Source organism: Dryobates pubescens, chromosome 34 (assembly GCF_014839835.1).
Source record: "Dryobates pubescens isolate bDryPub1 chromosome 34, bDryPub1.pri, whole genome shotgun sequence".
Taxonomy (NCBI): Eukaryota; Metazoa; Chordata; class Aves; order Piciformes; family Picidae; genus Dryobates; species Dryobates pubescens.
This window is the reverse complement of record NC_071645.1, coordinates 8,234,372-8,246,614: the sequence shown is the minus strand read 5'-3', so window position 1 is coordinate 8,246,614 and position 12,243 is coordinate 8,234,372. Positions and strand designations below refer to the sequence as shown.

Here is a 12,243-nt window from a genome sequence, read left to right as displayed (position 1 = left end):
CAGCAGCTCCACACGGGGCTGCAGCACCCCCAGGGAGGGAGACTCCGGCGCCGCCCCGGGCAGCCCCTTCCAAGCCTTGGGCAGCCTCCCGGGGCAGGCTGCTTCCCTAGCAGCTCAGAGCCAGGCCCGGGGCCGCTGGGCAGGGGGTGGGGGGGCGTCAGGAGGGTGACTTACTGGAGAGGTCCCTGCCCACGCCGAGGGCCAGCCCGTCCTTGATCCAGAGCACGACGCCGTTGTACTCGGGGATGGCGCAGAGCAGGGTCGCGGCCTGCCCGGCCACCACCACCTGGTCCTGCGGCTGCTGCGTGAAGGACGAAGCCTGACCTGCAGAGCGGAGCAGAGGAAGGCTGTCAGCCCCCAGGGCGGCACAGCAGGGCTGCACCCTGCCTGCCCTGCCCGGGCACACCCCCAGGCGGCACTCAGCTGCTCCGCGCCTCAGCCAGCCTGGCCTTGGGCACCTCCAGGCAGGGGACATCCACCACAGCCTCACAGAATCCCCAAGGCTGGAAGAGACCTCAAAGATCACCAGGGCCAAGCTGGCACCACAGAGCTCATGGCTAACCCATGGCTCCAAGTGCCACATCCAAGCCCCTCTGGAACACCTCCAACTCCTCCCTGGGCAGCACATCCCAGTGGCTAACAACTCTCTCTGGGAAGAACTTTCTCCTCACCTCCAGCCTGAACCTCCCCTGGCACAGATTCAGACTGTGTCCTCTTGTTCTGCTGCTGGGTGCCTGCCTGGCAGAAGAGCCCAACCTCCAGCTGGCTGCAACCTCCCTTCAGGGAGTTGCAGAGAGCAAGAAGGTCTCCCCTGAGTCTCCTCTTCTGCAGGCTAAGCAACCCCAGCTCCCTCAGCCTCTCCTCCCAGGGCTGTGCTCCAGACCCCTCCCCAGCCTCCTTGCCCTTCTCTGGACACCTTCAAGTCTCTCAATGTCCTTCTTGAGCTGAGCAGCCCAGAGCTGGACACAGGACTCCAGGGGTGGCCTCAGCAGTGCTGAGCACAGGGCACAAGGACTTCCCTGCTCCTGCTGGCCACACTCTGCCTGATGCAGGCCAGGATGCCCTTGGCCTTCCTGGCCCCCTGGGCACACTGCTGCCTCCTGTTCAGCTGCTCTCCACCACTGCCCCCAGGTCCCTCTCTGCCTGGCTGCTCTCAGCCACTCTGCCCCCAGCCTGCAGCACTGCCTGGGGTTGCTGTGGCCAAAGTGCAGCCCCTGGCACTGGGACTTGTTCAATGCCATCCTGTTGGCCTCTGCCCATCTGTGCAGCCTGGCAAGGTCCCTCTGCAGAGCTCTGCTGCACTCTGACAGCTCAGCTCCTGCCCCCAGCTTGGTGTCCTCTGCACATTGACTGCTGATGGACTCCATCCCCTCCTGCAGATCATCAGTGAAGATATTGCTCAGGCTGGGGCCCAGCACTGCTCCCTGGGGCACACCACTGGTGCCTGGCTGCCAGCTGGCTGTGGCACCATTCACCACCACTCTCTGGGCTCAGCCTCCAGCCAGTTCCTAACCCAGCTCAGAGAGCTGCTGTCCCAGCCAGGGGCTGACAGCTTGGCCAGGGGTTGGCTGTGGGCGATGGTGGCCAAGGCCTTGCTGCAGTCCATGACCTGTTCCAGCCTCTCTCCACAAGGGGATCTTGTCCAGCCCAGCTTGGATTAGCTCCACCTTGCCTTTGAGCACTCTCTGCTTTCAGAGTCTCTTCACAGACCCCACTGACCTACCCAAACAGCTGGCAGTGTGCAAGAGGCCTTCTGGCTTCAGCCCTCCAGCCCTGTGTCCTCCCCTGCCCTCGCTAACCATTCCCTCTCCACTCTGCCTGTAGTGAATCACAGACTGGCTCAGGCTGGAAGGGCCCTCAGGGCTCATCTGCTCCAACCCTCCTGCCATGCCCAGGGACACCTCTCAGCCAGGCTTGGCTGCCCAAGGCCTCATCCAGCCTGGCCCTGAACACCCCCAGGCAGGAGGCAGCCACAGCCTCCCTGGGCAGCCTGTGCCAGAGTCTCAGCTGCCTCCTGCTGAACAACTTCTTCCTCAGCTCCACTCCAGCCCTGCTCTGCCTCAGCTCCAAACCCTTCCTCCTTGTCCTGCCTCAGACACCCTCAGGAGAAGTCTCTCTGCAGCCTTCCTGCAGGATGCCTTCAGGTCCTGGCAGCAGCTCTGAGGTGCCCCTGGAGCCCAGGAGGTTTCACCTCAGGGTGAAGAGAAACTTCTTTGCTGTGAGGGTTCTGGGGGCCTGGGGCAGGTTGTGGACACTTCTGTGGGCACTTCCCAACCCCCCTGGATGTGTTCTGTGTGCCCTGCCCTGGGTGGCCCTGCTCTGGCAGGGGGCTTGGACTGGATGGTCTCTGGAGGTCCCTTCCAACCCTTCCCATTCTGTGATTCCCTGTGGAAAAGGGCAAGGAGGCTGGGGAGGGGTCTGGAGCACAGCCCTGGGAGGAGAGGCTGAGGGAGCTGGGGTTGCTTAGCCTGCAGAAGAGGAGGCTCAGGGGAGACCTTCTTGCTCTCTGCAACTCCCTGAAGGGAGGTTGGAGCCAGCTGGGGGTTGGGCTCTTCTGCCAGGCAGCAGAACAAGAGGACACAGTCTCAAGCTGTGCCAGGGGAGGTTGAGGCTGGAGGTGAGGAGAAAGTTCTTTCCAGCAAGAGGAATTGGCCACTGGGATGTGCTGCCCAGGGAGGTGGTGGAGTCCCTGTGCCTGGAGGTGTTCAGGAGGGGCTTGGATGTGGCCCTTGGAGCCATGGTTGAGCTGCTCAGATGGTGCTGACTGGCAGCTTGGACTGGATGAGCTCTGAGCTCTTTCCCAACCTGGTTAACTCCTGGTTAATCCTACTTTGGCCACAGAGAGATGTGCTCTTGTGGCCAGGAGGGCCAAGGCCTCCTGGGGTGCAGCAAGGGAAGTGTGGCCAGCAGCAGGGCTGGGCAGGTTCTGCTCCCCCTCTGCTCTGCCCTGCTGAGGCCACAGCTGCCATCCTGAGTCCAGGTCTGGGCTCCCCAGTTCCAGAGGGCCAGAGAGCTGCTGGAGGCTATGAGGATGCTGAAGGGACTGGAAGAGCTCTCTGGGGAGAGAGCCCTGGGGGTGGTTGGTCTGGAGAAGAAAAGACTGAGAGAGGTCCTTAAGAACAGCTGAAGGGTGGGGGGCAGGAGGCTGGGGCCAGGCTCTTGGCAGTGCTGCCCTGTGCCAGGCCAAGGGGCACTGGGCACAAAGTGGAGCCCGGGGGGTGAAGAGAACCACCTTTGGTGTGAGGGTGCTGGGGGCCTGGGGCAGGTTGTGGACACTTCTGTGGACACTTCCCAACCCCCCCTGTGTGCCCTGCCCTGGGTGGCCCTGCTCTGGCAGGGGATGGTCTCTGGAGGTCCCTTCCAACCCTTCCCCTTCTGTGGTTCCCTGTGGAGGGGTGGGCAGCAAGGCAGAAGGACCTGAGGGCTTTTAGAGGCCAGGAGCCTCCCTGTGTGTGAATACTTCCCCTGCAGGAGGCTGAGAGGAGAAGCCCACAGCCCCCTGCTGCACCTCAGCTCAATGCACAGCACCAGCTGCAGCCTGGGGAAGAAGTTCCTCCTGTAAATCAATTTGTTCAGCCAGGACAGGCTCCAGGAGAGCCACCCCGGATCAATTGCAGCCTCATTTGCATGAGCTCGATTCAGTCACTGCCTGGCAATTAATCCTGAGCCAAGGTTAAGTGTGAGACAGCTGCTGGGCAGCTCAGCTGGCTTCCCAAAGGAGCTGTGTGGCCTTGCCCCGGGGGCAAAGCCCTGAGCTCCATCATTTGCTGCCCTGCCTGCATCACCCAGGCCTGGGCCCTGCCTGAAGGTTGGGATTTCAGTGCAGCTGCTGCAGGCTGCACCTCCAGTGGCTCCCAGCCAGCTGCAGCTGCATGCAGAGGAGCAGAGCCTCCCCCTCTGCATCTCTGCTGCTCCCATTTCTGCCCAGCTGCACCTCAGGCACCACAGTCCTGACTGTGGAGCAGCTGAGGGAGCTGGGGGTGGTGAGGCTGGAGCAGAGGAGGCTGAGGGAGACCTCCTTGCTCTCTGCAGCTCCCTGCAAGGAGGCTGGAGCCAGGTGGGGCTTGGGCTCTGCTCCCAGGAACAAGGCACAGGACAAGAGGAAATGTCCTCACACTGCCCCAGGGGAGGTTCAGCTTGGCCCTGAGGAACAATTTGTTCCCCTTGAGGGTTGTCCAGGCCTGGCTCAGGCTGCCCAGGGTGCAGTCCCCATCCCTGGAGGGGTGGCAGAGCCCTGGGGCTGTGGTGCTGAGGGACCTGGTCTGGTGGTGCCCTGGCAGGGCTGGGTAAGGATTGGACCCTTAACCAAGTCTCTTTCTTCAGCCAACCCCAAGTCTCTCTCTTCAGGACTGCTCTGAAGCCTGGGGCTGGCCCTTCCCAGCTGCAGGACCTTGCAGTGTGACCTGGTGAAGCTCCCACCAGGAGGTGCAGTCAGCAACCTGCCCCAAGCACTGCAGAAAGGGCTGGGGAGCAGCTCAAGAGGCCCTTGGCATCAGAGCAGGCTCAGGAGGCTCCTGATGTCAGAGCCTCATCTCCTCAGCTCTGCTGCCTCTGCCCTGCTCCCTGGGGAGCTGTTTGCCCAGGGAGGTGACCCAGGGACCTGGTTTAGGATCACAGAATCAAGAAGGTTGGAAAAGACCTCAGAGCTCATCAAGGCCAAGCTGTCACCCAGCACCTCCTGACAAATCAACCATAGCTCCAAGGGCCACATCCAGTCCCCTCCTGAACACCTCCAGGCACAGGGACTCCACCACCTCCCTGGGCAGCACATCCCAAGGGCCAATTCCTCTTGCTGGGAAGAACTTTCTCCTCACCTCCAGCCTCAACCTCCCCTGGCACAGCTTGAGACTGTGTCCTCTTGTTCTGGGGCTGGGTGCCTGGGAGAAGAGCCCAACCCCCAGCTGGCTCCAACCTTCCTGCCCCTTTTCCTGCCCTCCAGAGCAGAGGGCTGGAGCTGCTCTGCTCTGCAGACAGCCTGAGAGAGTTGGGGTTGTGCAGGCTGCAGAGGAGAAGGCTCCCAGGAGACCTTCTGGTGGCCTTCCAGGAGCTGCAGGGGGCTGCAAGCAAGCTGGGGAGGGACTTTGGAGGGGGTCAGGGAGGGATAGGGGTCTGGGACACCTCTGAGGGGGGCAGGAATCAGGCCTGGGACAGAAAGCCAGCAATGGGCACTGGCAGCCCAGAAGGCCAAGGGCAGCTGAGCTGAGCCTTCTGGGCTGCCAGTGCCCATTGCCAGAGGTGGAGGGAGAGGATCCTGCCCCTCTGCTCTGGGGTGTGAGGGAGGGACAGGACTGGGGGGGATGGAGCAGAAGCAGAAGTGGGGAGCTTGAGCTTGGCTGTGAGGAAGAAGTTGTTGCCCAGGAGGGTGGTGAGAGCCTGGCACAGGCTGCCCAGGGAGGTGGTGGCAGCCTCCTGCCTGGAGGTGTTTGCAGCCAGGCTGGAGGTGGCTGTGAGCAACCTGCTGTGGTGTGAGGTGTCCCTGCCCATGGCAGGGGGCTTGGAGCTGGCTGAGCCTTGAGGTCCCTCCCAGCCCTGGCAGCTCTGTGGCTCTCTGATCACTTGCTTCAGACAGGAGCTGCTTTGCCCTCCTGAGCTGAGGGGCAAAGATTTCCTCCTATTGATCCAGCAGCTGAGCACTGCCAGTGGTTATCAGAGCTCTGTCACTGGGTGACAAATGGCCACTGGCTCTCCTGCCCAGGGGGGGCTGCCCTGGCACAGCTCCACAGACCAAAGGGCTCCTGAAGGAGAGGAGAGACAAGGAGAGGACATCTGGGCAGCTCCAGCCAAGCCACTGTGGCAGCCACTGATGCTGCTCCTGATGCTGTTTGGAGCTGGCAAACAGCATTTGGGGAGGGGTCGTTGGGTCCTCAGCTGCAGGAGCCTTGCACAGACACTGCTGGGGCTGGGACTCAGTCCCTGGAGGCCACCATGGAGGGGAAGGAAGTTTGGGAGTGAAATGTCCCAGCCCCAGCCTGGCCTGGGCTGAGCCCCAGCAGGGTGGGCAGCAGGGGCAGGGAGGGGATTCTGCCCCTCTGCTGGGCTCTGCTCACCCCCCCTGCAGGGCTGGGGCAGCTCTGGAGCCCTCAGCACAGCACAGGCAGGGAGCTGGGGCAGCAGGGCCAGAGGAGGCCACAGCACTGCTGGCAGGGCTGGAAGCCCTCTGCTGGGAGCCAGGCTGAGAGAGTTGGCCTTGGACTTGTTCAGTGCCATCCTGTTGGCCTCTGCCCAGCTGTGCAGCCTGGCAAGGTCCCTCTGCAGAGCTCTGCTGCCCTCTAAGAGATCAACTCCTGATGGGTCTTGAAGCTCTCCACACCAGGACACTCCACAACCTCTCTGGGCAGCCTGCTCCAGGCCTCCAGCACCCTCCCAACAAACAACTTTCCAACCTCCTGGGCTCCACTCTCTGCCCACTGCCCCTGGGCCTGGCCCTGGGCACCACTCAGCAGAGGCTGGCCCCAGCCTCTTGCCCCCCAGGGGCCCTTCAGCTCTTGCTGAGCATTGCTGAGCATTGCTCTGGGGCTGCTCTGCTGCAGGCTCTCAGCCCCAGGGCTCTCAGCCTTCCCTCATCACAGCAGGTTCCAGGCCCTTCAGCCTCCTCCCCTGCCCTCTCTCCAGCACTTCTCTGGCCCTCTGCAACTGGGGAGCCCAAGACTGGACCCAGGACCAGATCTGCTCTCAACAGGGTACTGTAGAGGGGGAAGAGATCCTCCCTTGCCCTGCTGGCCACACTGATACAGCTCCCAGCCTTTGCCAGCCATGGGACCCCTCCCCTGAGCCCCAGCTCTGCAGGCAGAGGGCAGTGCCCCCCCAGTGCCTTTAGCCATCACTCAGCCACCATGCAGGAGCTCAGGCTCCAGCCTCAGCAGCCAGCTCCTGCCTTTTGGTGCCTGCCTTTTGCCCAGGCAGGGCAAGAACCAGGAGAAAGGAGAAGCTGCTTGAATCCAGGCCCCACTTGCAGCCCTTCCTCAGCCCCTTGGGAGAAGCCCTGAGGAGCTCTGGGCTCTGCCCCACAGCCCCAGCAGCTCCCTGCAGATGTGTTTCCCACCAGCCCCTGCTGTGTGGCTGGCTGCTGGCTGCTGCAGAGAGGCTGGCAGCCCCCTCCCAGCCCAAGAGCACATCAGCACATGGCAGCCTGCTGGCTTAATGAGCAGGTAATGAGAGATGCTCATCAATAAACCCAGCTGCTCCTCAGCCCCCTCCTGGCTTCAGCCTGGGGGCTGTGGGAAGCTTTCCATCCTGTGGCAAGCTCGGTGAGGAGCTGCTGGGACAGAGAGAGCAGAGCTGGGGAGGAGCAGCCTGGAGCAGAGGAGGCTGAGGGAGACCTCCTTGCCCTCTGCAGCTCCCTGCAAGGGGGCTGGAGCCAGGATCCCAGCCCTGGGGGATCCCAGGATGGATCCCCAGGATGGATGCCCAGGATGGTGCTGGAGCAGGGCCAGGGAAGGGCAAGGAAGCTGGGGAAGGGTCTGGAGAAGAGGGCTGGAGAGGAGCAGCTGAGGGAGCTGGGGGTGGTGAGGCTGGAGCAGAGGAGGCTGAGGGAGACCTCCTTGCTCTCTGCAGCTCCCTGCAGGGAGGCTGGAGCCAGGTGGGGCTTGGGCTCTGCTCCCAAGGCACAGGACAAGAGGCAATGGCCTCAGGTTGCCCCAGGGAAGGTTCAACTTGGCCATGAGGAACAATTTCTTCCCCTTGAGGGCTGCCCAGGCCTGGCCCAGGCTGCCCAGGGCAGTCCCCATCCCTGGAGGGGTTTCTGAGCCCTGGGGCTGTGGTGCTGAGGCCATGGCCTGGTGGTGCCCTGGGGCAGGGCTGGGCTCAGGGTTGTACTCAATGCTTTTGAAGCTTCCTTCCAACCCAAAAGCTTCTGTGCCACACCAGCAGGGTGTGAGGGGCACAGCACAGCCAGCTCAGAGGCTTTGGCTCCTTCCTTGCAGGGCTGAGGAAGCCTTCCCAACACTTCTTGGTTCTCCTTCAACACAGGCAGCAATCAGCTGGAGCCTGGATCCCAGCTCCCTGCTGCTGTTAGGGTGAGAAGCCTGAGGGATCCATCCAGGGGGTGCTGGGCACATGGCTCCAGGGGAACCTTGTGAGGCAAGGTCCTGCACAGGGACTGGGGCAGCCCTGGCTGGGACAGGACCTCTGCTGGGCTGAGAGAGTTGGCCTTGGGCAGCCTGCAGAGGAGAAGGCTCCAGGGACACCTTCTGGTGGCCTCCCAGCACCTGAAGCAAGCTGGGCACAGAGGTTGGAGCAGGGCCTGCTGGGCCAGGCCAAGGGGGGATGGTTGGGAAGGCAAAGAGGGAGCTTGAGAGGGGAGAGAAGGAGAAATGGTTGAGCCTGAGGCTGGGGAGAGCCTGGCCCAGGCTGCCCAGAGAGGTGGAGCTGCCCCATGGCTGGCAGCAGGGCAGGGCAGGTTGGTTGGGGCTGGGAGCAGCCTGCTGTGCTTGGGGATGTCCCTGGGGGCTGCAGGGGGCTGCCCTGGAGGAGCCTTGGGGTCCCTTCCCTCCCAGCCAGTCTGGGGCTCTCTCACTATGGTGTCACTCCCATGGCAGAAGTCCCTCCCCAGCTATTTCCCCTTCTGGACTCCACATTTGGGGGCAGAAGCCCCCAGGGGAGGAATAAATGGATAAAAGAAAGCATCTGTTGCATCCTCAGGCATCACAAACCTCAACCATGAGGCTCTCCTCTGCTTAAAGCCCCAAGGAATGGTCTAGAACAGTCCCCAAACATCCTACAGCACTGCTGAGGGCTGCTGAGGCCACCCCTGGAGTGCTGGGGTCAGGTCTGGGCTCCTCAGTCCCAGCAGGACCTTGAGAGGCTGCAGCAGGGCCAGGGAAGGGCAAGGAAGCTGGGGAAGGGTCTGGGGAAGAGGGCTGGGGAGGAGCAGCTGAGGGAGCTGGGGGTGGTGAGGCTGGAGCAGAGGAGGCTGAGGGAGACCTCCTTGCTCTCTGCAGCTCCCTGCAAGGAGGCTGTGGTGGGGCTGGGGTTGGCCTCTTCTACAGGACAGGAGAAGAAGAAATGGCCTGGAATTGGGCCAGGGGAGGCTCAGCTTGGGGATGAGGAACAATTTCTGTGCTGCCAGAGGGGTCAGGGCCTGGCAGAGGCTGCCCAGGGAGGTGGTGGAGTCCCCATGCCTGGAGGTGTTCCAGAACCCTGTGGCCATGGCCCTTGGGGCCAGGGTTTGGTGGCCATGGTGGGGCTGGGTTGGGGTTGGCCTGGGGGATCTTGGAAGGCTTTGCCAACCTCAACCATTCTCTGACTCAGACCTTCCCACATCCACTTCTGACCTGAGGATAAGCTTCCTGCCTGCAGCTGGGCAGGGCCCAGCCTGGCCCAGGCTTTGCAGAACCACACAGAGGGGCTGAGGCTGGAAAGGACCTTCAAGATCCTCCAGTCCCAACCTCCCTCCCATGGCCTTCAAGATCCTCCAGTCCCAACCTCCCTCCCATGACCTTCAACATCCTCCAGTCCCAACCTCCCTCCCATGGCCTTCAAGATCCTCCAGTCCCAACCTCCCTCCCAGGACCTTCAAGATCCTCCAGTCCCAACCTCCCTGCCATGACCCTTCAAGATCCTCCAGTCCCAACCTCCCTCCCATGACCCTTCAAGATCCTCCAGTCCCAACCTCCCTCCCATGGCCTTCAAGGTCCTCTACTCCCAACCTCCCTCCCATGACCTTCAAGATCCTCCAGTCCCAACCTCCCTCCCATGACCTTCAACATCCTCCAGTCCCAACCTCCCTCCCATGGCCTTCAAGGTCCTCTACTCCCAACCTCCCTCCCATAGCCTTCAAGATCCTCCAGTCCCAACCTCCCTCCCAAGGCCTTCAAGGTCCTCTACTCCCAACCTCCCTCCCAGGACCTTCAAGATCCTCCAGTCCCAACCTCCCTCCCATGACCTTCAACATCCTCCAGTCCCAACCTCCCTCCCATGGCCTTCAAGGTCCTCTACTCCCAACCTCCCTCCCAGGACCTTCAAGATCCTCCAGTCCCAACCTCCCTCCCATAGCCTTCAAGGTCCTCTACTCCCAACCTCCCTCCCATGGCCTTCAAGATCCTCCAGTCCCAGCCTCCCTCCCATGACCTTCAAGATCCTCCAGTCCCAACCTCCCTCCCATAGCCTTCAAGGTCCTCTAGTCCCAACCTCCCTCCCATGACCTTCAAGATCCTCCAGTCCCAACCTCCCTCCCATAGCCTTCAAGATCTTCCAGTCCCAACCTCCCTCCCATGACCTTCAAGATCCTCCAGTCCCAACCTCCCTCCCATGGCCTTCAAGATCCTCCAGTCCCAACCTCCCTCCCATAGCCTTCAAGATCTTCCAGTCCCAACCTCCCTCCCATGACCTTCAAGATCCTCTACTCCCAACCTCCCTCCCATAGCCTTCAAGATCCTCCAGTCCCAACCTCCCTCCCATGGCCTTCAAGATCCTCTACTCCCAACCTCCCTCCCATGGCCTTCAACATCCTCCAGTCCCAACCTCCCTCCCATGACCTTCAAGATCCTCCAGTCCCAACCTCCCTCCCATGGCCTTCAAGATCCTCCAGTCCCAACCTCCCTCCCATGACCTTCAAGATCCTCTACTCCCAACCTCCCTCCCATGGCCTTCAAGATCCTCCAGTCCCAACCTGGGAGAGCTTCTCTCAGCCCTTGGCCAAGGCTCTGCCACCCTTTCCCCCCAGGGGCTGCCCCTTCCCCTTCCCCCTTGCTGTCATCAATGCTTAATGAGTGTGTGGTCATTAACAGGCAGGAGGTGAAGCCTTCTGGAGCTCTTTCCCCACCTCACAGCTCAGCCTCGAGGGGCCCTGGGGGATGGGAGGAACCTTTGAGCTCCTAACTGATCTCTGAGCCACAACCTTCCCTGCAGCAGGGCTCCAGCCCAGGGCAGCTGAAGCCTCCTCTGCCCTCAGCACTGCCTGGGGAGGAGAGGCTGAGAGCCCTGGGGCTGCTCAGGCTGCAGAGGAGAAGGCTGAGAGGGATCTGATCAATGTCTCTCAAGAGCTGAGGGCTGGGGGTCAGGAGGGAGGGCACAGGGCCAGGCTCTGCTCAGCTGCACCCTGGCATAGGCCAAGGAGCAAGGGATGGAAACTGCAGCCCAGGAGGTTGCAGCTCAGCAGGAGGAGGAACTTCTGCCCTGGGAGGCTCCCAGAGGCCTGCAGCAGGCTGCCCAGAGAGGTTGTGGAGTCTCCTTCCCTGGAGCCTTCCCAGCCCTGCCTGGATGTGTTCTGTGTGACCTGGGCTGGATTCCATGGTCCTGCTCTGGCAGGGGCTTGGGCTGGGAGCTCTCCAGAGGTCCCTTCCAGCCCCTGACCCCCTGTGAGCTGTGCCCCTGTGAGCTGTGCTCTCTTCCCCTGAGCCCTCCTGCTGCTGAATTCTCCAGGGCTCCTCTCTCAAGGTGAAATCCTAACCCCAAAGCCTCACCACTGCTGCTCACTGGAGACCTTGCAGAGCTCTTCTGACCCGAGATCTAAAGCACAGCCTGGACAATGCAGTTCCCAGCTGGAGCTCCCCCTGCAGAGCTTCCATGTCACAAAGCAGAGAGAGGCTCTGGGGGGCATGCAGCTGAGGAGCTGAGCCTCTTCTCTTGCAGCCTCAGGCAGGGAGGCTTCCCCCAGCCAGGGCCACCAGGAGAGCAAAGGGGATGCAGGACTGGCTCCAGGGGCTGAGCAGGCAGGGGGGCAGCCAGCCATGGCCCTTGCTGGGAGGGAAGGGGGAAGGGGAAGGGGAAGGGGGAAGGGGGAAGGGGGAAGGGGGAAGGGGGAAGGGGGAGGGAGGAAGGGGGAGGGGGGAAGGGGGAGGGGGGAAGGGGGAGGGGAGGGGAGGGGAGGGGAGGGGAGGGGAAGGGAAGGGGAAGGGGAAGGGGAAGGGGAAGGGGAAGGGAAGGGGAAGGGAAGGGGAAGGGAAGGGGAAGGGGAAGGGGAAGGGGAAGGGGAAGGGGAAGGGGAAGGGGAAGGGAAGGGAAGGGGAAGGGAAGGGGAAGGGAAGGGAAGGGAAGGGAAGGGGAAGGGAAGGGGAAGGGAAGGGGAAGGGGAAGGGAAGGGGAAGGGAAGGGGAAGGGAAGGGGAAGGGAAGGGGAAGGGAAGGGGAAGGGGGAGGGGAGGGGGAGGGGAGGGGGAGGGGAAGGAAAGGGGAAGGAAAGGAAAGGGAAGGGAAGGGAAGGGAAGGGAGCTGCTCACCTTCACTCATCCTGCGATACTTCTCCTTGTACATGAAGCCCAGCACCAGGCAGCATCCTCGGCCTGGCAGCCCCAGCTCTGCAAGA

The 12,243-nt window shown here is 62.3% G+C and overlaps 1 protein-coding gene across 2 annotated transcripts in view; it reads right to left on the bottom strand.

Annotated features, from left to right (window-relative positions):
• The window catches only part of KIRREL3 (kirre like nephrin family adhesion molecule 3), a 474,640-nt gene that overhangs the window by 93,973 nt on the left and 368,424 nt on the right, over nt 1-12,243 (bottom strand). For both annotated transcript variants that reach the window (XM_054176072.1, XM_054176071.1), the window contains exons 2-3: nt 12,158-12,235; nt 175-324 (exon numbers count right to left, since the gene is read on the bottom strand). In XM_054176072.1, coding sequence (XP_054032047.1) covers nt 175-324; nt 12,158-12,235 — 228 coding nt within the window. The remainder of the gene's footprint in view (nt 1-174; nt 325-12,157; nt 12,236-12,243) is intronic.